Here is a 25,373-nt window from a genome sequence, read left to right as displayed (position 1 = left end):
AGTGTAAATCTCTCTGTGGGAAACTGCAACACACAGATTTATTTCCAGACGCTGAGACGTCTAAATGAAGCTGCAGTTTATGGACGTGTGTCTCGGTCTCGTACCGGCGTGCTGTGTCCCAGCTCTGGAGATCTCTCAGAGTCCGAGCTGTTGGTGCGTTCACTCAGAGGTTTGGACAGCTGTCGCTCCTTCATGGGCGTGCTGCTGCGCTTCTGTCGGGGGGTGTGGCCTCCGTCCAGCCTGGGGACAGACACAGAGCTGACGTCTTCGGAGACAGACTCGGCAATGTTCATCTTGAAACGACGGAGCTGTGGCTCATTTGTTACCTTGGTGACGGCATGGGCTGCATTTCACTCTTGCTGCTCTTCATGGGCGTACGGGGTTTCTCTGCCACCGACACCGTGATGCAGGGGCCCACCTCGGCAAACAGCTCCTGGTCTGTTAGCTCCTACACACACACGCACACGCACACGCACACACACACACACACACAGAAAGACAGACTGTCAGTGTCACAGAGAGAAAGGGGAGGTAACCCTAAAGACATCTCCTCCAACACTCCATCCCTTGGTCGCCCTCCTCTCCTCCGCTCTCTCACTCAGTGACACTAACAAAGATCCCGACGCCATTAATTCACTGTCCTTCTCACAGTGTGTGTGTGTGTGTGTGTGTGTGTGTGTGTGTGTGTGTGTCGGAGTCGTACCAGTGTGTCGGTCTCAGACAGGGCCTCCTCCAGGTTGCGGCTGCGGGAGGGTTTCATCTTCTCTAGAGGAGGCTGCTCCCCCTGCTGGGGAGACAAGGGAGTATCAGTAACAACATGGATTTTCTGTTTTACAGAAATAAATGTTAGTTTCTGAATTGTGTTATGATGCTTCAAGTGTTTTTATATTTATTCATTATTATTATTATTATTTAAAAACACAAGCAAAGACTGGAATTATGGTTCAGTGGTGGAAAGACGGTGAACAGATTTGGATTTGAAGTTCAGGGACAAAAACAAAGCAGAGTGGTTCTAACGCTCCGCCAAACAGCCGCAGACATTTTTAACCAGACACATGGCACGGTGACCTTTGACCCCAGAAATCTAATCTGAGTCCAAGTGACAACTGGTCAAACTTTGAAAATCCCCCTCCAGACAGACGTGAGATATCAAGTTCAAGAGGCCAACATGACCTTTGACCTTGAAATCACATGTTGTTTACAGCTCGTCCACACCGGCGTCGGCCCTTAACACCAAAACATCTGGAACCTCCTCGTCTTCGTCTTCTACGTGTACGGCTCCACATGTTTGTGTTCTTCCAGTTTCACGTCCGTCACGTGTTAGAAACCTCAGAGACATCAAGTTCAATACTAATGACGTCTGTGTTAGTTTACGTCTGACGTCCTTCAGGGGACAGTGAGAATTCACAGCGCTCAGCTCCCGGTGTAACTGGGGCAGATCAGGTTTTCTGGAGCACGACGGCCGACACAGGAAGTTAAAACGCCGCCGACGCTTCCTCGTGAATCTCAGTTACTCACCGGACTGAACGGGTCCCGGCCCAAACTGCCTTTGCTGTTCAGACTGCCGATCTCCGTCTGCGAGCTGGACTGAGACATTCCCTCGAAGAACGGCCTGAAAATACACACAAGGAAATGTTGTTTTATTTTCAAGCTAAGATGGAATTAGACATGAAATACATTTATTATCATCATCGAACTTTTCAAGTGTCTTGACACAGTTTTATCAACTTATAAAAGCTGCTTCGCTTTTCTGTTTGGTGCTAAAATAAGATTCAAATAAATTAATAATAATAACAGAAATAATGACATAAAGAAAATACATGATTTTACATTCTAAAATATAAAAAATATTAATTATAACAATAAAGAAATAAAAGCAAATTAAAAATATAAAGTCAGAGTGGGGGAAGTTAAAGATAGTTTAAAACTAGTTTCTGTGTTATACTTGGGCCTTAGACAGAGCCTTTCTGGGTCATAACAAAGTATATATATATATATAAATATATATATGGCTGTAGTGAGCAGTGATGCTGTGTCTCTGTTACCGTAGCTTAGGTTTGGGTGTGCTCAGGATGCTGTCGGTCTCCTCCATCTCCGGCCCGCTGTCGCTGGGGTTGTACATCTCCAGGCTGTCGTAGAGCTCGTCCAGGTCCTCCTCCACCTCCTGGATCTGCTCCCTGGACACGTGCTCCAGTCCGAACCCAACCTGGACGAGACAGAGAAGGGTTCAGGATCAGCTGAAGTCATTTGTAGTTCTATTACAGCGAGTTTCCGTCTGTATCTTTGAACTAAAACACAAGTAATCGTCACAAACTGTGGATGAACATTCAAAAAAACAAAACTTAAGCAGCAGCGTTAAATGAACGTCAACATTAATACGAGCGACCTAAAGCAGTATGAAGTATGTAGTATAATACATTTATATAAGATATTACTTCTCTTTCCTCCAAATTTTCTCTTTAGGGTTTTTCAAGACCCAGTTGAAACCATGTATGTATCTTAAGTTTGTCAGAAGGCCAGTTTTTACCGCTCAGGAGTTCAACACGCTTTGCAGCGCACGTCACCAAACATTACATCATGAGCGTATAATGAGACGAGGCAGGAGACAGAGGGAGGCTTTAACCAATGATGGAGCAGTTCTGGTTTTTATGGTGTTTCATGTTTCTCACACACACACACACACACACACACACACACACACACACACACACACACACACACACACACACACACACACACACACACACACACAAACACACACACACACACCTGTCGGTTGATAGAAAAACCCGAGAGGCTCAGAAAAACATAAATCACAGACACATTTCTGTTCTATTTTAATCTGCAGTGTCTCCTTCACACAAAAATACACACAAAAGTACACATCGTCCTCAGCTCTGAAGCTGATACACACCCTGAAGGGGGGGGGGGGGGCAGGCACAAGGGGAGAAAGTGAGAGAACCACAGAAGAGAAGCTGCGACGCCTACCTCATCTGTGACTTTAAACCTTTTCAGCAGGGCGACAAACTTCTGCTTGATGTTTGGTTGCTGCGGAGAAAGAAAATAGAAAAGAGGTGGATGTTTGTGTGTTTGTGTGTTTGTGTGTGTGTGTGTGTGTGATGCACAAGATGAAAAGTGTAGACAGAGATGAAAGGAGACAGATCTGTAATTTCCTTCTCACACTCGACGACAGCAGCAGCTGATGAAACAGCATCAGGACGTGTTTGTGTGTGACGCAGGAAGTTTGACTGTGCGGACGCCTCTGTGCAGGCGGGGGAGGGGGGGAGGCGGGGGTGTGATTGCATCTTGTGTTAGAGCGAGTGTGTTGTTCAGGTGATCAGGTCGACACCTCCCACTGCAGATGTGTCAGCACGTCATGACAACATGACCTCCGTTCACTCTCTCTCTAAAACATCTGGACATGTTAGAACAATGCTGCTGCTGTGTGTGTGTGTGTGTGTGTGTGTGTGTGTGTGTGTGTGTGTGTGTGTGTGTGTGTGTATGTGTGTGTGTGGGGGGGGGTCCTTGTGATGAGTCATTCTTAGTGCTGAATGTTTTCTCCTGGAAAATTGGCCGAGTTACATGTATCGAGAATGAAAGGGAGAAAAAATTGATTTTTTTTTTTTTTTTTTTTTAAACGGAGGATGGAGGGAGAGAAGGAGCGAGGGGGAGGCAGAGAGAGAGAGGGAGAGAGGAGCAGATAAGGAGGGGAGAGAGGAGGAGAGGTCGAACGAGGTGAGGCGAGAGGCAGACGAGGGGGCGGCTCGGGGAGACCAGTCGAATCAAATTTATTTGAAAGGGATTTCTCACGAAGAGGGTTTTACTGCAAATTGATTCACAGGCAAAACAAGCTGGTTGAGAGAGAGAGAGAGAGAGAGAGAGAGAGAGAGAGAGGGAGAGGGAGAGAGAGAAAGAGACGGATGAACGAGGTGACGTCATTTCTCTTACTCTGGTGATGGCAGCGCTGGAAGTGAGTTTACGCCTCGGCTTCTTCTTCCTCACCTCGTCCTCGTCCTCGAACAGATACTGGAAGAGAAGTCGACAGAACAATGAGACGAAGAGATCGTAATAAAAACGCTCCTGCACAGAAACACTGGGTGTGAAGATTTTCATTGTTCTGCTCGTTCTGAGGACTCAAGATCAAACCTGATCTGAAAACCCAGAAGACGGAAAGTGTTGGAGTCTGTGTGCAAACGTTATCGACACTTCCTGACGTCGGTTCCACCTTTAATGTGCGACAGTTTGTTTCGATGAACACGGACCTGGTGCTCAAACACCTGGACACGTATCGTCTCAGGCCACTGATGCACTCATCCACAGTTCTTCTCCTCTCCTTCCTTCCCTCCATCCTTTCTCAGCTCACTGCTTCGCTCCTCTCCTCCCTCTTCCTCCTCCTCCCTGTCGCTCGGCTTTCATCCCTTCTTCCTTTCAGTCTTTTCAATCCGACCTCTGAAGCCTGGCCGCTCCCTCCTCATCTCCCCCTGCTGTCTGTCTGCTGCTTTCACTATCACGTCCAATCTCTCGCACCGATGGGCACCAATCCCCTTCCCATCCCCCGCACGCTGTCGGCTTCTCTCTCACAGTCCAGGGGAGAAAAGGTAACGCACACATGAAACTCTCAGACTCGTTGTGAACTTTGACCCCTGATCTTCCACCTTCACTTATCGTCTGTGCACCACACATACACAAACATATCCCAGAATACACAGCAACCCAGGGGCTTCATTCACACACCTGCCCGTGAACAGGATCGTCGCTGCCCTCCTGTTCAGACGAGTAGCTCTCCTCCTCTTCTTCGGAGTAGTTGTCGATGTCGGGAGAACGATCTGGAGACAAATGATACGACGTTTGAAAGAAGGACGAGGACAGACACAGAGAGAGGGACGGAGGCGGTGAGGTCACGTTCTTACCAGACATTTTGGCTTTGGGCCCCTCGTGGTCGATGGGCTGGCTGGACAGGGAGTAGACTCTGATCTCAGCCACTGGCACCGAGGCGTCCTTCAGCTGGCTGTGGAGCCCCAGGACCTGCGCCCCTTCACTGGGGTGCTGCATCACCTGCAGGAAAGACAGGCCGGGAGTGAGTGGGTGAGTGAGGGAGGGAGTGAGTGAGGGAGGGAGTGAGTGAGTGTCAATGTCATTCCAGAAGATTTGTTAAAATCTTTTAAAAAAGAATTGTGAGAAAAAACGTAAAAGCAAAGCTTCAGCCTTTAAAACTATTATTCTATTCTATCAGGATCACATGCATCCAGCATACAAACTGTTCTCACACAATAAATCATTAATTTATAATAATTTAATAATATTTGTTACATGTTGAGCATAAACACACACTTTCTGAACGCGTCATTGAAGGAAATTGATTTTCAATCTTCAAAACAACAACAAGCTTCTGTTTCCTTGAGAGAAAAGAAAATCAGAACGTTATTTTATAATAATGACAAAATATCACATTCAAGCAAAATGAGGTTATTTGAATTTCTGATGGAGGTAGACGGACGAGAGACATGAGGACTCTGCAGACGGATAAACACAGGGACAGGTTGGACGGCAGCGAGCGGAAGAAACGAGGACAGAGGAGACGACGATAACGGAACAAAGAAGGAGAGACAAAGGAGGACGAAGACAAACAAAAACAGCTGTGAGGGATTCATGAAATAAAAGACTATAACAACCGACAAGTGAAGGTGCGAAGAATCGCTTCTGTCTCCTGTGTGTGTGTGTGTCTCAGTGACACCCTGCCTCTCTCTGCCTCTCTCTCTGCCTCTCTCTCTCTCTCTCTCTCTCTGCAGTCCGGTCACACTCACAGAGGTAATGAAGTCTGAGCAGCTTATTATGGAGACAGCCTCGGCTACACATTAAAAGACGCTGCTGCGATACATCCGCTCGCTTGGATGAGGTCCAGCTAACCTGACGACTCAAACGCCTCCTGCAGCGTCCTGCAGCTCATCTCAACCAGTTTACAGGCAGAATGATGCAAATCACGCACGGAACAAAAATCACAAAACTATTTATTTACAGATTAACTCCAGATTCAGCTTCTGAGACGCTGACACAGCTTCTTCAGAATCCATCTCTCAGACAAATGTAACGCGCAGTGAATTCTTTACTAAAACATATTATTATCACGCAGATCACGACAGATTTACGTGTTAGCATGAGCGGGAAGTTTCCTTATTTAAAGCCATGTTAAAGGGTGAAAAGGGGAAATAAAGGGTTGATTCAAAATAACCTGTTCTGAGAAGCAAACAAGCGGCAGATGCTTCCCATTACTGAAGACTTATGGGTAATGGCTACATTAAAAATGCATGTGTTATTGCTAAGAGGTCTGGCTAAATTTAAAAATGACTTCTCAATGCACAATAAAAAGCTGGAAACAACATCAGTTCTTCTGAAAACCTCCCGACAACCAATCACATCGCATCAAACCTGCAGCTTCAGCTGAGGCCTCCTACAAATTAAAAGTACCCTTTGTTGTTCAATGTTGTGGGTAACAGCTCGATTAAAGTCCGACGGTTCCTCCTCCCAATCCCTGCTGGATCAGTGGACGCTGCGTCCACAGTAGAGAAGCACAACGTGTTATTATTATTCTTATTCTCACACGGAGCTCGAGGCAGAATATGTCGACAGTCTGGTGCGGGGACTTTAACTGTGGCTCAATGGAAATGAGTTTGAACCGTTGTGTGTCCTCTGCCTTCTGTAAAGTTCTTTTACGGCCGACCTGACTATAAAAGCAGCCTCATGAATAAAAACTGACTTCATTGGAGATGCAGGGTCAGACTCAGACGGCCGCCAGACTTCAACAACAAGTGCAGCAACACACTGTCATAGATAAACTTTTTCACCAGGACGGGAAGTTTGACCCCATCGGCTTCTTCCTGTGACGCTCTTTCTTTTCTTTCCTCTGGGCTCTGAAGTCTAAAGTGTGTGGGAGCTGTTCTTCCTCACAGAAAACACCTCATCAGTCCGACCACTGATGTTTTCCTTCTCATCTTTTCAAGGAATAACACAAATTGAAATTACGAACGTTAATATGAAAGTGTAGAGGATGGAAACCAAACCTTCCTCAATGATTAACACTGAGTTAAAGTCATTTCCTCTTCATGACGTATTTTGTGGCGAGGCCAATGATTCTGATTTCACTGACAGACGCTCCGACAGTGGAAGGAACAGACGCCATGAATCACAATCCTTCATATTGTACGAGACAGAGAATGTGAGCAGTGTTTGGCAGAAGAGGCTGAAAGTTGGTGGGAGCTTTGATTCATGGCGGCGGAGAGGAGAACGCTGAGCCAAAGATCCAAATCCGACTTTGATTTCAAAGTGCACTTGCTAGAAATGAGTCTGAGCTGAAGGTCAACTGAAGGTGAGAGATAAATAAGTGTGAATGATGAAGAGGAGGATGGAGGAAGGAGCGTGAGGACGATCCTCTTCATTCTGGCTGAAGTCAGGTCAGGGAATTGCTCTGTGACGACACTCGAGTTACAGCAACATTGGATGAAGCGCGTACGTTCAGGGCAATGAGCCCGTGACCCGCAGGTTTGTCGGGTTAACAGCTCGGATCAGAGGGGACGCTCGTCTGGCTGCAGAGGCCAGGGCTCCGCTGACACTACAACTCACAGCCGACGTGCCCTGAAATGCGAAGCTTAACCTCCATCTGCTGCTGAGCTGCGAATGAGACTCATCCTCCGTCTATCGTAATTAACGAGTCTCATCCCAACAGTCACTCCTCTGGATCAAACTCTGAGCTGCATTTGATCTACACTTGTTTTGCTGCTGGGTCCTGATAGTAAACATCTTGAACAGTGTGTAAACCACCCAGTGATGCCAGGTTCATCTCAAACATCCTCTGAACCTGCGCGTTGTCGTACCTCGGCCATGTTGATGAGGCCCAGCGCCAGCGTCTTGTATCCCAGGATGGTGCGGTTCTTGTATCGCTTCCGTCGCTGCAGCATGATCTGCAGCTTGTTGGCGTCCCTCTTGAGGAAGTGCGGATACTGCGGGTACAAACGCACACGTTAGCAAACGCACAAAAAGATCAACAGGTGGGCGACTGATTTGCTCGACGGCGTCGGACACAGAGGGAAAGAGTTTTGTTCCCCAGGTCGTGATAATCAGGAGGATCTAACGGGCTCGTTGCATAACGCCCCCGCTGACCTCTCTGCGGCGTCCTGAAGTGTCACAGCACTTAGTCACACCCCCAACTATGACATAACCCATCATTAAGGACCTGCACTATAAATGGAACAAAAGAGACTCCTGTACCGATGTGCAAAGACTTGAAATCACTTGGTTTTAATGGGCTGCGGCCTCTCCGCAGAGCAGCTGCTGCAGGAAGCTCACAGTGTGTAATGTGCGGCTCGCTGCACTCGATAAGATCCAGAGAGAGAAACTCCCTGACCTTTCAGCAGCATTTAGAAACATGGAGATTGGAAATGATGATTTAGAGCAGAAAAACCTAATGGGACTGAACTGTGCTCTGAAAGGAGCAGAGCGAGCGGGGGTTCAACACTGTGTGTGAAAAATAAAATAAATGGTCAAAGGTAAAACTACACGATGCTGAGAATATATAAAAACCTGAACGCATTCTTCATGAATTCCTCATATTTTATATATAAATCCATCTCGAATGCTAATTAAATATTCAAATATTATTCTTTTTGTATGTTTTTTGTGAGTGGCCGACCCCTGACCTCTGCAGGCCCGTGTGTTTACCTGCAGGGAGAAGGTGAGCTGCAGGTCGGTCTCCGTCAGCCCCGCCGACGACAGCAGGATCTCGTTGGAGCGCAGGATCCGCTTGGAGCCCTGAGGAGGACAGACAGAAGACAGAACATCATGAGAGCAGGGCGAGGAGGACAGACAGAAGACAGAACATCATGAGAGCAGGGCGAGGAGGACAGACAGAAGACAGAACATCATGAGAGCAGGGCGAGGAGGACAGACAGAAGACAGAACATCATGAGAGCAGGGCGAGGAGGACAGATTTCTCTTAGCGCGCCTTGACGAGCTCCAGCGGGGTCGAAACAATGAACTCTCATCAACCACACGCTGGGAGGAGTGTGGGAACGGAGGAGGCAGAGAAATGAAGATGAAATTGACTGATGGGAGGAAGCAGGGAGGGATGATTGAGTCAGAGGCTGCAGCAGCATGGAAGAAGAATCACAGCAGCGTCTCATCAAGTGTGTGATTTTAAATCGTACTGCTTTAGAAAACGAGTCGAGGAGCAGAGACAGAGCATGAGAACGTTAACGCCTTGATTAAGAAATACAGACGTGAGGAGACGGAGTGAAAGAGGAAACACTCGCGTTACGATGTAGATGCTGAAGAAATAGAAGCATCGAGAAAGAAAGGAAACATCTGTGATCTCTGCTGTTTTAAGTTATTCAGTGAAGTGACGACTGCAGAGAAGTGGAAGTTTGTCCACATCCGATAACCTGACTCAACAAAACAAACAGACATCAGGAGAAAAGTGGAACTTTGGTTTATTCAGCAACATTTCTACCGTTGTGGGACTCGGTCGGATCTAAAAGTCTCGAGGTCCAGAAATACGATCGTGCTGATTAAAGCTTAAAGAATTCAGTGATGGATTAAAGCTGAGCTTGAAAATGATCATTAGACTTTGATTTATTTACAGTTCAACCAGAATAAGTATTTTCTTACTGTTTCTCTCAGTGTTTGACTTTATTATTATGATTACGTGAATGTTTCTAATATTACACTGAACATTCAGACAGAGAGGGTGGTAGAGCGAGTCGGCCACTAACTGAGAGTTCATGTCCAACAAACGTTTGGTTCACATTTACCTGCAGTTTGACGGCGATCACCACGGAGGTGAGGTCTTTATCCAGCTCCTTCAGCATGATGAGCTTCTTCAGGGTCAGGTTGAAAAGCCTGGAGGCAAGAAAACACACAATGAGACTGAAGAAGGTCTCACGTCCATGAGCATCACGTCAGGAGAGTTTACATGAGACTTCTTATCAAAGTATATGAGGACGTTTGGACGATGTCAGGAGTTCAGAGCTCGTCTGAGTCACAGAGACAACACCCCCCCCCCCCAACCCACAGAGCCGCTGTGCAGCCAGAGGTCAGTGTGTTCAATAATTCATCTCCAGAGCTTCAGAGCAGAGAAGCAAACCACTCAGATAGACCTGCCAGGGCTGGGGGCGATCAAGACGAGACAGAGAGATAGAGCACTGTCAGAAAATGATCTGCAGCAAAAGTCAGACAGACAGAAGACCAGAGAAGAAGAGGAAAGGAGGACAAATGAAAATGAAGGATACAAATCAGATGTGGAGACGGAGGGATGGATACAGAGGAGGAAACGACGAGCAGCCAGACAAAGAAGAGAGAGAGGAGGGAGGGAGGGAGGGAGGGAGGGAGGGAGGAGAGGCCGACCCTGTGTTAACAAAGAGATGAACTGTCGAACATCAGAAATACAAAGAGGAAACACGATGGCTTTCATCTGACGGAGACGAAGAGGAGGGAAAATATTTTATATATCAAGGAAATCGTTTTTTAAAAACTCCACAACTGAAACACAAGGTGGAGGTCAGAACAATCCACTGACACTTCCATGCCTCCTCGCTCCTCTGCCTCCTCGCTCCTCTGCCTCCTCACGTCTCTTCACAACAGTCCGTCATGGGAGGTGTGGCCTTGTCCTTCAAGCAAACCAACATGTCCTCAATCTTCTCTCTCCTCCCCTCTAACCTCCTGCATGTCTCCACCTCCTCCTTCACCAGTTTATGACCTTTGCCCTTCCTCTCCTCCCACCTCCTCTCGTCTTTCTCTCCTTGTCGTCCTCTCATCAGTGCTTCGTCTCCTTCCTTCTCTAAGGACAACGCCTCACTCCAACTCTTCTCCTTCCCAATGACCCCCCCCTCCTCCCTGGATAATTGTGATCAATGATATTTCAGGATCTGTTGAGAGAAAGAGTTGAACGCTCCTCCTTCATTTGCTTCCCCTGCGCCTCCACACATTATCATTCCATTACACGGATTAGTCCGTCCCTCACACACACACACACACACACACACACTCACAGGAGACAGAAGGTTCCCTCAACAAGCTTCTCCACACACGTGTGCATTGGGACTAAATGTAAATATGTTCGCACAAACGAACGTGTGAGAAAATGTGTAAGAGGAGAATGTGTGTAAAGACAGAGAGAAGCAGAACGAGCTCCAGAGAGAAAGGAGAAAAAATGAGAGGGAGTCAACAACGTCTCGTAGCGTTGAACCGTCGTAGGCAGCAAAAGTAACGAGCGTTTAGCTCCTCACTAACAACAGGCTTAAAATAGCCGTCGGCTGAGTGGAGACAGCCTGTGAACATTTCAACAGTTTGGCAGAGCGGCGCCAAATCAGTTTTCCTCCTCTTGCTTTAATATTGAGATGCAGACAGCGTAGTTCCTCTGAGAGAGAGGTTTGAAGAGGATCAGCGTGAGCGCCAGTATGACTCCTGTAAATGTGCCTCGACTGGAGGAGCAACACGCCGCGTGGGTCATATTTTACACGTGCAACTGGTCGACCGTGTAGAAGGAAGTGTGTCCGCGTGCCGTGGGCTGAACCGTCACTTCGAGGTCAAATTCTCTCAGGTTTGATCCCGAAACCCGACTGAAAATGGACTCAATCTTTCTGAAACCTCTTCCAGAGGAGCACAACCAGAGTCATAGAGCTCCACGGCTCATCCGTGACCCTCCGACAGCTCTGGGACAGCCAATCAGCTGCTGGAGGAGGCGGGACGTACGGGACGCGGGGGGGGGGGGTGAGGCATAGCGTCTGGTGACCAAGGCATCAATCATGAAGGAGAGAAATTGAGTTACGTCTTAGAGATATAGGGTTGGAGTGAGTGTGTGTGTGTGTGTGTGTGGATTAACATGCTGGTCACAGCAGCAGGGAGACTCCAGTCAGGCTGATTCTTCCATCACAGTGAAAATGAAACAGCAGAACCATCGTGTCAGCCTTCAGCATCGTAACCAAACACTTCACACACACGTGAGCATGTGCTTTAACTCCTCAAGGTCAAGGTTCGAATCTGGTGACCTTCAGGACGAGCTCCAGGATTGAGGATTCGCTTCACGTTGAGGTTAAACAGCTGCAGAGGTCGAGTGAAGGTTTTTTAAAAAAAGGACTCATCCAGAAAAACAAACAGCAGCTGCACGTGGGAGGAATCACATTTAACATCATGTGAATCATGGAGCAGAGGATGATGGGATTTCATTTGAAGACTAAAAACATGGCTGCACCTGCTCTGAATTCAGGAGATGTGGTGCATCATCGGTTTATAATCTCTCCCCAGTGACAGTGGGTTTGTAGACTCGTCCTGATCCACCTCAGGTTTGTCTGAACGGAGCGTCATGCTGCTGACACACGTCACAAACTGTCCAGTTGATCAATAACGAAAGCTTCAGCATGAACTCCGACAGTCGGGGGGGAGAGAGGAGGAGGAGGAACGAGGGGGCCGATCAGAAAATGGACGAAAAAGCAGAAACACCACAACACAGTTGTGTAGTTTTTAATAAAGTGTGTATCGATCGAAGCCGCCTCCTTCCTGCTGACATCAAATTATCGGATTCTTTATTTATCTTGTCACGCGTCCGTATCGTCGCACTTTTGATGATGTCACGATGGCCCACGTTTGCATAACGCACGCCTTGCAGCTAGTAGGACACGCCCCCAGACAAAGCCAGATGAAGTGAGGGCGTTAGGGTTACCTCATTATTTACACACACTCATTTGTACTTGTACACTCATTTGTACTTCCACTCCCTCTAAACGGGGCCACTGGTGCATTCTGCCCCGAGGAGCTGCTAACCTCATTAGTTTGGGTTGTTTTTAATATTCCTAATTTCTTTCCTCGCATGGATGTGAGTGAGTCTTCTAGACGCCAGCGAGGGTCCAATTCAACACAGCAGAGCGGAGAACAGAAAGCGTCAGCAGCTCTCATGCATAAACATGTTGACTGTGGGGGCCCCGAAGATGCATCCTGTCTCGTCTGTCGGGTTCCAGCGCTGCTTCAAAAGTCCCAAAAACAAGAATCTCCTGCTGAAAATCAAAGTGTTCAAGCTCCTCTTCTGATCTGCACACTGAGAAATGCAGAAGCTAAAATAAAAATAGATCCAAACGCACCTTGACAATTCAGGGTGGGTTTAAAAATAAAGTCCAGAGAATAAGGAAACGTGGAACTACTGTTCATCAGCTGAGGGATTTGTCCTCGTCCGTCCGTCCACGAATGCTTTTGTTGTTTTGATGCGCGGAGCTTTCATGTACAGTCTGAGCTAAAATTAAATGTGCACATGAGTGAACTGGATTTATTATCAGTCTTTAAAGAAATTATGGGATGGCAGGTTTTGACAACACAGTCACTGCATGAGGACGTTGCATTTTATGTCTTTCTGTGTTATTCTTATCTCTCACAGAAGCTGTCCACCACCGTTTGTGCCAACGAAGAGCAGAATCTCATCTCTCGTTCCAGCTCTCTCCCATTTCTCTTCTGGCAACAACCCTCCATCCTCTCCGTCCGTCTCATCTGACAGCGCCTCCTCTTTCCCCGTCTGCAGAGTCTTATGTCTCTGTTGTGCTGGTCCTTTCTTTTCAAAGATCATTCCTGGTTGTGTGGTTTTTCTTTTGGCAGTGACATCTCGATCCCTGCCTCGCTCCATTTTATAGGATTTGGATTGATTCTGTTTTATTTCCAGGTTTCTGTCTCTCTCTCTTTCAGATCCATCTTCACTTTCTTATGACGTTCTCAAAAATGAGGCATGAAGCAAAAGACAACAACCATTAATATCACACACACATCTCTTTGGTCTCAGTAATAATAGATGTGCTTTGAGTTATAGCAACAACATGAAGGTTTAAAAGAATAGCTGTGGTTTTCTCCTCGACCAGTAAGTACAACGTGTATTTGTACGAACTGTTTCAATCCCATCGTAGGATTAATAAATAATAAAGTTAAATTAAATTAAGATCTGGATCGTGAATGAAGTTCACTCGTCCACAGTCAATACTCAACCTCCAGATCTGAAAATAACAAATGATGACGAACACAACAAAGATATTCACACCTCATTTTAAAAGAGGCCGTTTGAGTCAAAGTTACTTTGGATACAAACGCACACAAGGAAAACAAGTGTGTACATGTGTGTGTCAGACTGAGTGTGTGGGAGAAACAGTCATAGAAACAGAGTGGGTGCGTGTACACTGGCATAAGTAGGTTACAGGTAATACGCAACAAAACTGTGGTGAGTGCCAGTGTGTGTGTGTGTGTGTGTGTGTGTGTGTGTGTGTGTGTGTGTGTGTGCACCACATGGACAGTATAGTTTGTGCACTGTGTGGTTTTCCTGTGCAGTTTAAAGGCATTTGTGTGTATTGTTGTGTGTTTCTCCTGCACTGTGACTCATATTTAAGCAGAAGTGATTCCTCCATAACAGCAAATATATATATATATATAAACTGTGTGTGTGTGTGTGTGTGTGTGTGTGTGTGTGTGTGTGTGTGTGTGTGTGTGTGTGTGTGTAACCCTGTTGCTCACCACATTGCTCATCGTGTGCAGGGGAGCTTTCAGAGTGTGTGACTGCGTGTGGGTTGGTGGACACTTCATTTTTTTAATGTTAGCTTTTTAGTAGACATGTTAGTCGACTGTGTGTGTTTGTGTGTGTGTGCGTGCGTGTGTGTGTGTCAGTATAGGTGTTAGCTTCTCATCAAATCCCTGCACTGACTCCTGATGGAGGAACACGGTGGTTTGTAGAGAGACGAAGGAAACATGGGAGAATTAAATCTGGTCTCAATAACGGTCAGAAAAGAGCACGACATCATTTCATCCTGTGAAGACACACGGGCTGAACTGAGACATAATTAGAGTACGACTTTTTGAATTAAGCTCAACAGCGTGTCGAGCGAGGTCCACCAAGTGTGTGTGTGTGTGTGTGTGTGTGTGTGTGTCTCTCCCCGCAGCGTGTTGCCATCTGCACAACGTGGCGCTCTGCTCTAGATCTAGACTAGAAGAATGTAATAAAAATGAAAATGTAAAAACAAGGCACGCTGATCACATCCCATCTCCGCCACAAACACACTTATCGGTCTGATACTTAAACCTCGGGACAAATGTTTCCAGAGATACATGAGCAGAACGTGTTCTTCTCAGCAACAGTGACACGCAGCAGCCTATGGCCCGGATTCAATCTGGGAAACAAACGGAGCCAGTGAACCAGGGAGACACTGAGCGTGCGGCGCCTTCAAGAGGCGTCGTGGGTGTTTGTCTGTGTGTTCATAACAAAAACCAGAGACAAATCACTTCAGCCTGAAACATCACAGCACAGGAAGCAGATGACTGAATAAAACACAACGGAGAAAACAGCTCGCAGATAGTGAGAGTGAAGATGAGACAATTGATCCTGACGCACAAACGTCACAATATTAGTGTGAGAGATTTTACGAGAACAGACTCTGTTGAGCTTCTACTGAGATCTTGGAAAGCTGCAGAATCCCTCGCCCCTCGCCGCGGGGCTGTTGGCTTCATGTCTTCGAGAGCAGACGTTTCACGAGCACAAAGACGCAGCGCGAGTGCATCGAAGCACAAGCAGCATATTTGAGCGCAAACGCAGGGTTTTGAGTAAAAGTCCTGTTGTTGAACTCAGCTGTTTGGGCAAAAACGGCATTTAGCAGAAGCTTGAAGCAGCAGGAAGTGATGGAGGTCATGGTCACAGCTGCTGGGGAAGGGGCCGAGCTGGAGAGAAGAGGACCAGCAGGGGGCGGTATATCGGAGGGGCTGGGCAGCAGACAGGCCTGCAGACAAAAGAGCTTGGATTGGGCTGCGAGGTTCAAACCCTGAGGGGAGAGGGTGGAGGAAGGAGGAAGCATGAGGCAGAGCTTACTCCTCCATCATCTCTCATGTTGGAGAGCAAAACAGACATTTACAAGAGCAACACCAGATCCTGTTTTAGGAAACCAGATTTAAAAGGGGGAGCGACGGTACCGGAGGTCTGGAACAAGGCTACCTTCACCCTCTCATCATTTTCTCTGTTTCTCTCTCTCTCTTCCTTTCTTTCCTCCTCCAGTCGTTCTTCGCTGTGTAAAGACAAACATTCATCCTGTTGACATGAGCCGACACATACACACACATGTAGCCAGAGCTACTTGATGTTAGCTACTAGGTGAGGCAAGACTGTGTACTCTGTGACATTACACAAAAACACAGGGAGGACGCACTACGACACACACACACACACGCGTGTGCACGTACGTACGCACGCACGCAAAGCACCATTTAAGTCCAAGGTTGGTCGGGACACTGATTCAAGAGCTGCCACACGTATAATAAAAACACAGCTACAGGCAGGATTCGGTTAGAAAACGCAGCGTGCACAAACAAAGAGCACACAGGTCGACACACACTCGATGTTACAGGCCACATTCAGGAGCTGGAGGAAGGTGAGCCACACCGTTCCAGACTAAGAACAAATACACAATCACACACTAACACACCAGCACACGCAGAAGTGCAACACTGTGAGAAAAGGTGACAACACAGACATCCAGCTGAGGGTGGAGCAGCAGGAGGAAGGACGCGACGGACAAATGTGTGAAACGCTCTTGAATCTCGTTCACACAGCCACGCAGGAATACTGCAGGCTGGTTGGAATAGACCACTTGCTCTTGCACTCGATGTTTTCACCAAGCTTTCCCTCGTCTTCCTCGCTCCGTCTCTTGCCTCCGTTCACTCCCACCCTCTCTTTCTGTCTTGCTCTACTTCCCGGAGCCACAGGCAAGGACACAAAGACGCTCATCACTTCCTAAAGGAGGGCAGAATCAACCCGTACACATTTACACATGCAGCACGCTCGGCTCAGTCAAAACCTTTCACACGTGTTTGTCAAACCAAAGAGAAACAGCGTGTGAGTGACGAGCGTTTGTCGGCTGCATCGAAAGAAAACAAAACACAGAGTTGTTGGCAAGTTTGCTGATCGTGTTTTTTGCTAGTTTGCACTTTGTGATCCAGACCAGAGGGCTGTGGTCTGGCTTCAGAGAGCGAGCATGTGACCTGCAGTGTGTGTGTGTGTGAGTGTGTGAGTGTGTGTGTGTGTGTTTCAAGATAAGATGTGTGTAAGTGGAAAACAGGCCCATGTGTCTGTGCGTTTCATTTACGACTCTACAATATAAATAAAGATTCCCTCCAATAGATCACACTCACTCACTCACTCACTCACTCACACACTCACACACACACACACAACCCTTCGTTAGAGCGATTACAGCAGAGCACCCGGAGCTCACGGTCAGCCGTCATGCACAGCGGCACATTGGTTACCATGGAACAGAAAGAAGGAAAATCAATGTGAGTGGGGTCTCATATTAGCTTCCTGGTTATCGAGGAAGCCGACACGAAGCGCTAAATGAATCATCAGGTATCGAACAACAACGCCCAGCTCACAAAGATGATGACAAACTGAAACCAGAAGAATAAATACTCAGAAAACAGTTTGAGCTCCACTTCAACAGCTGTTTTCACCTCAAACTGCAGAAGAGAACGAATGTCAACACATTTTATATCAGTAATCCTGAAACCCAGGCAGCATGTAAAGGTCAGTCTGTGTTAAGTGCATTACAAGCTTGTGTTATCACCCGGGGGAAACAGTGTGTAACCTGAGCTGCACAGGATTATAGTCGTGTCATGTGAACGAGCAGCAGCACAGACGCACAAACCAGTGTTGAGTTGTTTACGTCCACGTGCAACTGAAGTGCACATATATTCATGAACGTGTGACTCCAGGGAACTTCTGCAAAACATAAACATCTTCACATCTGACTCGTGTTTCAGCAACCGGCCGAAAGTGTGATGACACTGAAAACACCTTGTCATAACATCCAGAGAGAGAGTGTGTGTGTGTCTGTTTGTGTATGATTGTGTGTCTGTCATCAGCATGATTTGTGTTTCTCTCTTTTATGTAACTGGATGCCCGTGAAACACACGAGGGGAATGTGAAGCATATGGTGGTGACACTGTCCGTGAACAGTGATCAGTGCACCTTAGAAATCTGTGTGTGTGTGTGTGTGTGTGTGTGTGTGTGTGTGTGTGTGCACTCTGCCAGATGGGAGTCTATGATTCCACAGCAGGAGGATCACTGCCAGGAGACTCAAGCAGCATATCTCTCATAAACACACAGCAACAAAGGCCTTTCTCCGACAACAGCAGAGTTTGAGCTGCAGCTCCGCGCAGCAGCCGCTCTATCGTCTCTCCTCTGTCTTTCCCAAACCGAAGCCGGTTATCAGTGCTGGTGGATCCTGAGCGTGGAGGCGGCTGATCGTGAATAAAGCAACACTATTTCTCATGGGTCGCTGCAGAATGAGTTAGAATCAAGGTCGTTCTGAAGGAAAGCAAACACGTCCATGTTGGACCCTGTCAGCAGCCAAAGGAACCAGACTGAGTTTATTTTAAATCAACCAATATTGTTTTTTAAACACCAGCGACCAAACCGATTCTGTTCCTCTGCTAATTTCACTCTTAGTCAGAGCTTTAAAGCCACTTTTGTGTGAGCAGCTTTTTAAAGCTGAGTGAGATGTTTCACTGCAGGTTTTTACAGACTGTCATCGTCCAAGCTGCTGAGACACACATGACAGAAATTAATCATTCTATGAAAAACACATTCCTGGATCAGGAACAGACGATTGAAGTCAGTAATGACCATATATGACGTTATCTCTCATCTCACACTGGGGCTGGAGGTTGGAAGGCTACCATCAGAAGAGGTAAATTAGGAAGAGGAGGAGGAGGAGGAGGAGGAGGAGGAGGAGGACTTCACACTCTATCTCCCTTCATCTCCAAAAGGCGAGAGATGGAAACTTCAGACCTCTCGGCCGCTCAGCTGTGCGGAAGAGCGAGCAGCGCCAAGGCAAAACATCTTAATGTGAACTCTACTCACTCCCACTGTGTGTGTGTGTGTGTGTGTGTGTGTGTGTGTGTGTGTGTGTGTGCGTGCGTGCGTGTGTGTGTGTGTCTGTGCTCAGCAGCCGGGGGTTTAGCGAGCAGTGTGTATAATGTAACGCTGACACTCGAGGAACGCCGCTTGTCGTCCCACTATTGTGTTGCAGAGCGATTACAGCAAACGAGTCCAACAAATGCCCGATGTATAATTCAGAGCTTCCTGCACCGCGCCTCTTCGTGCCAACAGTGTCGGTTACCAGGCAGAAGATGAGCATCTATTTTTAAAGCCGTGACCCTGCTGTTTTCACTTATGTTTGGTGTTGGCTCCACATTTTCCGGCTTTTAGCTGATGCTCTTTTGAAGAACGTGCAACAAGCCGAGGAGTGAAACTGGTTTCGACGGCTGTGTTCCAAACAAGTGACCATCTTGAAGAGTTCTGAAAGTACCGTGTCGTTAGAATGGACGAGCATGATCCCTGGGAAATCACTCATTAGATCCTGGGTCAATTTCCACAGCGAGGACTCTTTCCAGATAATCACGAACAATGCAAAGGAGAGTTTCTTTGATTCCAAAATGAAATCCAATGGCTGATCATCAGAATTAGAAAAGTTATAAACTAGATCAAATAAAGAATATAATATATATATAATGTATAATCCAGCTCCCCCCTCCTGTCTTTGATAAAATATTTTCCACAGTTCAGTCCCTGTGAGCTGTGCTGGGTGAGAGCCTATGTGATAAAAACTATGAGGAATCATTCGATCCTGATTCTGGGAGTCTGTCAAAAGATAAATGTGAATGGTTGCAAAAGGAAAGAGAAGCAGGGATCATGTCACATGTTTAGGTTCTAACAAACACACAATCACAGATATCAGCTCCCAGAATGTGTCTGATTTGTTGTTTGTCGATCTCACAGTGTTAAACACAGCAAATAAAACCGTCTGATGGAAATCAGCTCAGTAATTTTGGCGTGAAGCTGCAGACGAACACATGACAGAGGCCAGTAGACGTTCAGCGAGTACAGCTTCAGCAAGTGGAGCTCATCACCTCTCTCCCTCACTCAGGTGCAGGTCTACACAACTCCCCATCACTTAAGGCTTGAAAGGAGCAGAGAGCCAGCGTCCATGTAGGGAGCCGAGTCACGGGACTCTCCCCCTCGGCCTGTGTGAGGAGGCCTTCGTTAATAATGCAACACGAGGAACTCTGCCCATTCCTGGAATACCTGACACGGAGGAGCTGCAGGAGGAGGCCTCGATTAACTCTGCACCACAGACGGTTTGGATTCCAGCTGATGACTTTCTACCTGTCGACAGAAACACTTACTGCACCTGAGGACGGAGTGTGTGAAGACGCTCCTGTACTCGTGGTGAGGGAGGAGAACTAAAGGCTGGATGCTGGCAAACCCCCGATTTATGTGTGTGTGTGTGTGTGTGTGTGAGGACACACTGATGACACTGCAGAATCTCACACAGACAAAGAGAGGAATCACCTCTGAGAGCCAGTGAACTGATTTCTTCCTCTCCACTCCGGAGCAGAAGAGAAGGTCAGGAGGGCTGAAAACAGAAGTGACCTCAGAGGCACTGACGCCCTGTCGGTGGATGTGAGGAAGGGCGGAGACGACGGTCACATGACGGCGCTTCTGTGCCCTTTAAATACAAATCCTCGGGTATATTGTACTTTCAAAACTTGACTTGTTACCGATATAAAAAGCTTGATATTATTCCAGATTCCAAACTGAGTGTTTGTGTCTGCCAGGGAGAACGCAACTGCATAAACAACATACCAAGGGGCATTGTGGGTAGACAGGAAGAGGTTAGTGTAGCACCCCAGCTACAGCGAGTGGTTGCTAGTCCCTGTTGCAGCAACAAAGACTCAGCTACGAGAAAACCAGCGTGAAGCAAATCTGCAAACCCCGGCCGGCTGCAGTGCGTGATCAGAGCTGAGGTCTATCGTCGACTGGGCCACAGATTATTGTCAGCCGCGTTTCTGACGACCTCCCTGTTAAATTCCTATTTAAATGCAGATGACAGAGCCACCGCTTCTCCTTCCACCTCCCTGTCTCATCCTGTTTCCCTCCACCTCCCCCTACTCCTTCTCTTCTGCCTCTGTGAGTCTCTTTCTCTCTCTCTGTTGCTGCAACTGCAGTGAAATCGAAGATATTTGACGGACCGTGACGCCTGCAGAAAAAGAAACGCACAACGTACAATACAATTCAACCACATATATATATATATATATATATATATATAATATGAAAGAGGAAACAAAATGAACCTGTGGTTATTACCACATGACAACAAAGTTCATGTTAAATATTGTTTCTCAAAGGTCGAGAGAAGATATTCAAAATATTCAATATTCAAAACAACGAATATTTGATTCTAAGACGGCATCATTTATCCACACACACACACACACACACACACACACACACACACACACACACAATCATTGCCAAAATACCAAGAGGCTGAACAGCGTCTATTCTCTTAACGCCGGAGTGTGAGCTTTGTGTCACGACTCATTTCTCTCAGTCACCTAAACATCTGGGCTCACGTCAGGAGGAAGCCGTTCAGCCGACCGACAAGAAAATCAAACACAATTAAAATTTCATGTTTGAGGAAGAACTCAGGTTTAGAAGCAACGATTAAATCATTTAAAAAATCAACGAGCCCACTGCCACGTTAAAGAAATGCATTCCTGCGCGTTGAACACTAGGTGGCAGAGTCCGGACATGAGTTGGAAATACGAGATGAGGCGGGAGACGTCTTCTAAAGGTCGATGAGATGAGACAGACAAAAACGGAGCAGCACCACCTGAAAGCGTGGAGGGGCGGAGCAGCCAATAGTTCCAGGAGACGATGGAACATTCTCACACCCTCCGCCACCGTTGTCATGTTTGTTGTTGTCACGACCTCTCGACTCGGTGCTGCCCTCTATTGTTCGTGTTGCTTAACAACGTGAAGGATGCGTTGAAGTGGGCCACTAATAAAATCCCCTCCAACTGTAGTTCGTCAGGAATCACATGAGCGACACTTGGGTCACGGCCGCTGACCTTTAACCTCGAATCTAGCGGATGACCACAGTGACATCATCAACACAGAGGGAGGGACCTCGCTGGAGCGAACGTCCACGAGCGTCACACCGTCGTCCTGAGCAGAGCGGCTGCTGAGTCTTACCACTGAACAAAAGAAGTGTGTGTCTTTGTCTGGGACACAGCTTAGGATGAGGTGTCTCACCGGCTGTGACCTTGCTGCACTGCCCACACACACACACACACACACACACACACACACACACACACACACACACACACACACACACACACAACAACTCTGCTTCTTCTGCGTCAGAGCCTGAGACGACCGTCAAGGTAACGGACTAAAAGTGAGGTGGACGCTGAGTGGACTCTGTCTCCTCCTCCACACCAGATCATACGTGGACACAGATGTCTCTGTGTGTCCTGCTCTGATCAGCTGAGACAAACAGTCTTATTGGTATTAAAGACAACCAGGGGACATGTGTCCACAACCAGGGGACATGTGTCCACGTCCACAACCAGGGGACATGTGTCCACGTCCACAACCAGGGGACATGTGTCCACAACCAGGGGACATGTGTCCACAACCAGGGGACATGTGTCCACGTCCACAACCAGGGGACATGTGTCCACAACCAGGGGACATGTGTCCATATCCACAACCAGGGGACATGTGTGCACGTCCACAACCACTGAGGCTTTCAGGAGAGGATCCTGTGTACAGGTGTGTGTGTGTCTGTTTGTGTCTGTTTGTCAGTGTGTGTCTGTGTGTGTCTGTGTGTGTCTGTTTGTTTCTGTGTGTGTGTCTTTGTGTGTCTGTGTGTGTCTGTGTGTCTGAGTGTCTTTGTGTGTCTTTGTGTGTGTCTGTGTCAACAACCACACAACCAGCGGCTGTGTGGCTCCCCCTGGCCCGCCTCCCCCTCCACATACCTGGGCACACAGCTGGGCGAGGAGCGGTCCACCTCCCAGGTCGCGTACAGGTTCATGTGGACCGGCCGGTTGGAGGTGATGCTGACCGGCTTGGAGGGCTGCATGTGCGGCGAGGGGACGCCCCCAGTCCGCGGGAGCCCTCCTCGCTCCGACATCCTGGAGGCTGGACGTTCAACACGGGGCCAAACGGGGAGGAATGCCCGTAGCCTGGTTCTCCTGGTTCTCCTGGTCCTGGTTCTCCTGGTCCTGGTTCTCCTGGTTCTCCTGGTCCTGGTTCTCCTGGTCCTGGTTCTCCTGGTCCTGGTTCTCCTGGTCCTGGTTCTCCTGGTCCTGGTTCTCCTTCCTCTGCCGCGGTGCGAATGCGGGAAAGTTGCTAATCGTCGCCCGGTGAAAACATCGCAGTGATCGCGGGGGTTTGTGGCTGAATCCCCGCGTCTGTCCCTCCGTCCCCCCGCGTCAACTTCGAGTGTGTGTCGGTCTGTGTGTGTGTGTGTGTGTCGCTGGGTGTGAGAGTGTGTGTGTGTGAGTGTGTGTGTCTGGGTGTGTGTGTGTGTGTGTGTGTGTGTGTGTTTGTCGATGCAGGAAGCGGAAATGTCTCTGACACACAATGAGCAGAGAGCCACGCCTCCTCAGAGAGAGAGAGAGAGAACATGGTGCTCGCTCTCTCTCTCTCTCTGTGTCTCTCTCTGTCTCTCTCTCTCTGTCCCTCTCTCTCTCTCTCTCTCTCTCTCTCTCTCTCTCTCTCTCTCTCTCTCTCTCTCTGTCTCTCTCTCTCTGTCTCTCTCTCTGTCCCTCTCTCTCTCTCTCTCTCTCTGTGTCTCTCTCTCTCTCTCTCTCCCACACGTTCATTTCTTTATTATAGATAAAATCCATCATAGTTAATAATAATAGTTTTATATTGTATCTTTTGATAAATGTGATTAAATGAATCCATGGTTGTATTGAATCTGTCAAACACTTAAACACCACCCGTTCATATAAAGCATGAATTAAATAACAGTAAAGAGTTTTTATTTACTCTTTAATTTTGCTCACACGCTGGAAGAGGCGTGTTTCGTGTCTCGTGTTGACGGACGCGTGAGACGCAACACAAAGTCGTGGAAGCACAAGAGCAACACAACAACAACAACAACAACACGTCACAGAACCAAAGGTCGGAGAGAAGGTCACGGCTCCTCTGCAGACCTGCAGGGTTTATATTCTGTGGTTATCACCGCACATGAAGCAGAGGATCAACACATGGTCCTGCTCCCAACCAACCGAGGAGCCAACATTTACCCATGGTTCACTGCTTGCCCCTCAGATCACCCTGGAGAGACCCCGTCAAGACACACACACACACACACACACACACACCTGAGCAGGCCAACATACACAGGTGTCATTACGAGGGAACCCCCAGTGTTTGACGTCCAGGCCCAACAGTGAGCTGAACACAAACTGAGTTGCCGTGTGTTCTTTCTCCACCTGTGAACCAGAAGCTGTTCTTCTCTCACAGCGACACCATGGGGTTCGGCCTCTCGGGGTTCGGCGGCCTGACAATACAGCGGGAAACAGGTGCCGTCCGCCTGCACCCTCAGGTGACACAGCCCAGGGCCGTAACTACAATCTGTGGATCTGGATATGAAGCGGGAGGCCTCCGACTCGCTCAGGCGACGTCACCGTGCGGCTGGTTGACATTTCTCTCCGGGCAGATTATCACAGTTGAGATCGGGGACAACCTCGTGTGCTCGCTGTGTCCGTGGAAACGTTACACGAGAAATCTTGGAGGTGTGAACGGATCACAGGACTTTGATGAGCTTTGAAGTCACTGCGTTTCTTTCCTCTCGTGTGTGAAATCTAAAGTTTCTTGTGGATGTAAAAAAGAGGTAAAGGTAGAAAACACCTGAAATACCTGGACAGTAGTTTCAGCTGATACTTCATCATGGTGATGTCAGCAGAGATTAAATCACCAGACTCCGTCTTTAAGTCTTACATCTATATCTCTGTTAGCTCTTTACTCCGAGTCTCATGTGGTTTGTTGTAAAGCACTTTGTTACCTGGACTGAAAAGTTCCGCACAAATAAAGTCATCATATTATTACGTCTTGTTTGCAGAATGCACGCTCGTTAAGAACTGTCTTGGCACAGGCTCCAAACACACTTCGGCTTCTTGTTACAAGAAACAGGAACATTTATTTTGAAAGCTGCTTCCTGCCCTATATGGATTCCAGGTTTACATGACAGGCCTCGTCTTGTTCTCCTTTTAGACTGAAGGTGACAGAATCAGCTGGTCAGCTGAATCAGAACCAGGACTGCTCTGTCTTCAGTCCCTCTGCTCTGGATAATCCGCTGAATGACTTAAACGCAGCGCTCTTTTTAACGCGCTTGTCTCCGCTCACCAGCTCCAGCCACTGATAGAGAGATTACAATCAGGCAGATTAAAACACTGGATTATCTCGGGTTACTTTTTACACAGCGGCCAAAATCTGCCTGGTCATCAAGTGACAG

At 47.7% G+C, this 25,373-nt stretch overlaps 1 protein-coding gene across 6 annotated transcripts in view; it reads right to left on the bottom strand.

Annotated features, from left to right (window-relative positions):
• LOC109641856 (phosphofurin acidic cluster sorting protein 1-like) overlaps positions 1-23,459 on the bottom strand; it is a 30,267-nt gene extending 6,808 nt beyond the window's left edge. The window contains exons 1-14 of one of the 6 annotated variants that reach the window (XM_069518284.1): positions 23,220-23,447; positions 22,885-23,153; positions 9,801-9,888; positions 8,713-8,802; positions 7,869-7,994; positions 4,911-5,055; positions 4,735-4,826; positions 3,949-4,026; positions 2,989-3,048; positions 2,046-2,206; positions 1,519-1,612; positions 704-787; positions 327-448; positions 105-240 (exon numbers count right to left, since the gene is read on the bottom strand). In XM_069518284.1, coding sequence (XP_069374385.1) covers positions 105-240; positions 327-448; positions 704-787; positions 1,519-1,612; positions 2,046-2,206; positions 2,989-3,048; positions 3,949-4,026; positions 4,735-4,826; positions 4,911-5,055; positions 7,869-7,994; positions 8,713-8,802; positions 9,801-9,888; positions 22,885-23,039 — 1,431 coding nt within the window. In that variant the 5' untranslated portion in view covers positions 23,040-23,153; positions 23,220-23,447. Of the gene's footprint in view, positions 1-104; positions 241-326; positions 449-703; positions 788-1,518; positions 1,613-2,045; positions 2,207-2,988; positions 3,049-3,948; positions 4,027-4,734; positions 4,827-4,910; positions 5,056-7,868; positions 7,995-8,712; positions 8,803-9,800; positions 9,889-10,564; positions 10,588-11,566; positions 11,620-21,731; positions 21,827-22,884 lie in introns of those variants that run through there. The other 5 variants (XM_069518280.1, XM_069518281.1, XM_069518279.1 and 2 more) reach the window with 5 other exon arrangements.
• Between the last annotated feature and the right edge of the window lie 1,914 nt (positions 23,460-25,373).

This window comes from Paralichthys olivaceus, chromosome 22 (assembly GCF_024713975.1).
Source record: "Paralichthys olivaceus isolate ysfri-2021 chromosome 22, ASM2471397v2, whole genome shotgun sequence".
Taxonomy (NCBI): Eukaryota; Metazoa; Chordata; class Actinopteri; order Pleuronectiformes; family Paralichthyidae; genus Paralichthys; species Paralichthys olivaceus.
The sequence above is the reverse complement of the archived record's forward strand: the minus strand, read 5'-3'. Positions and strand labels throughout refer to the sequence as shown.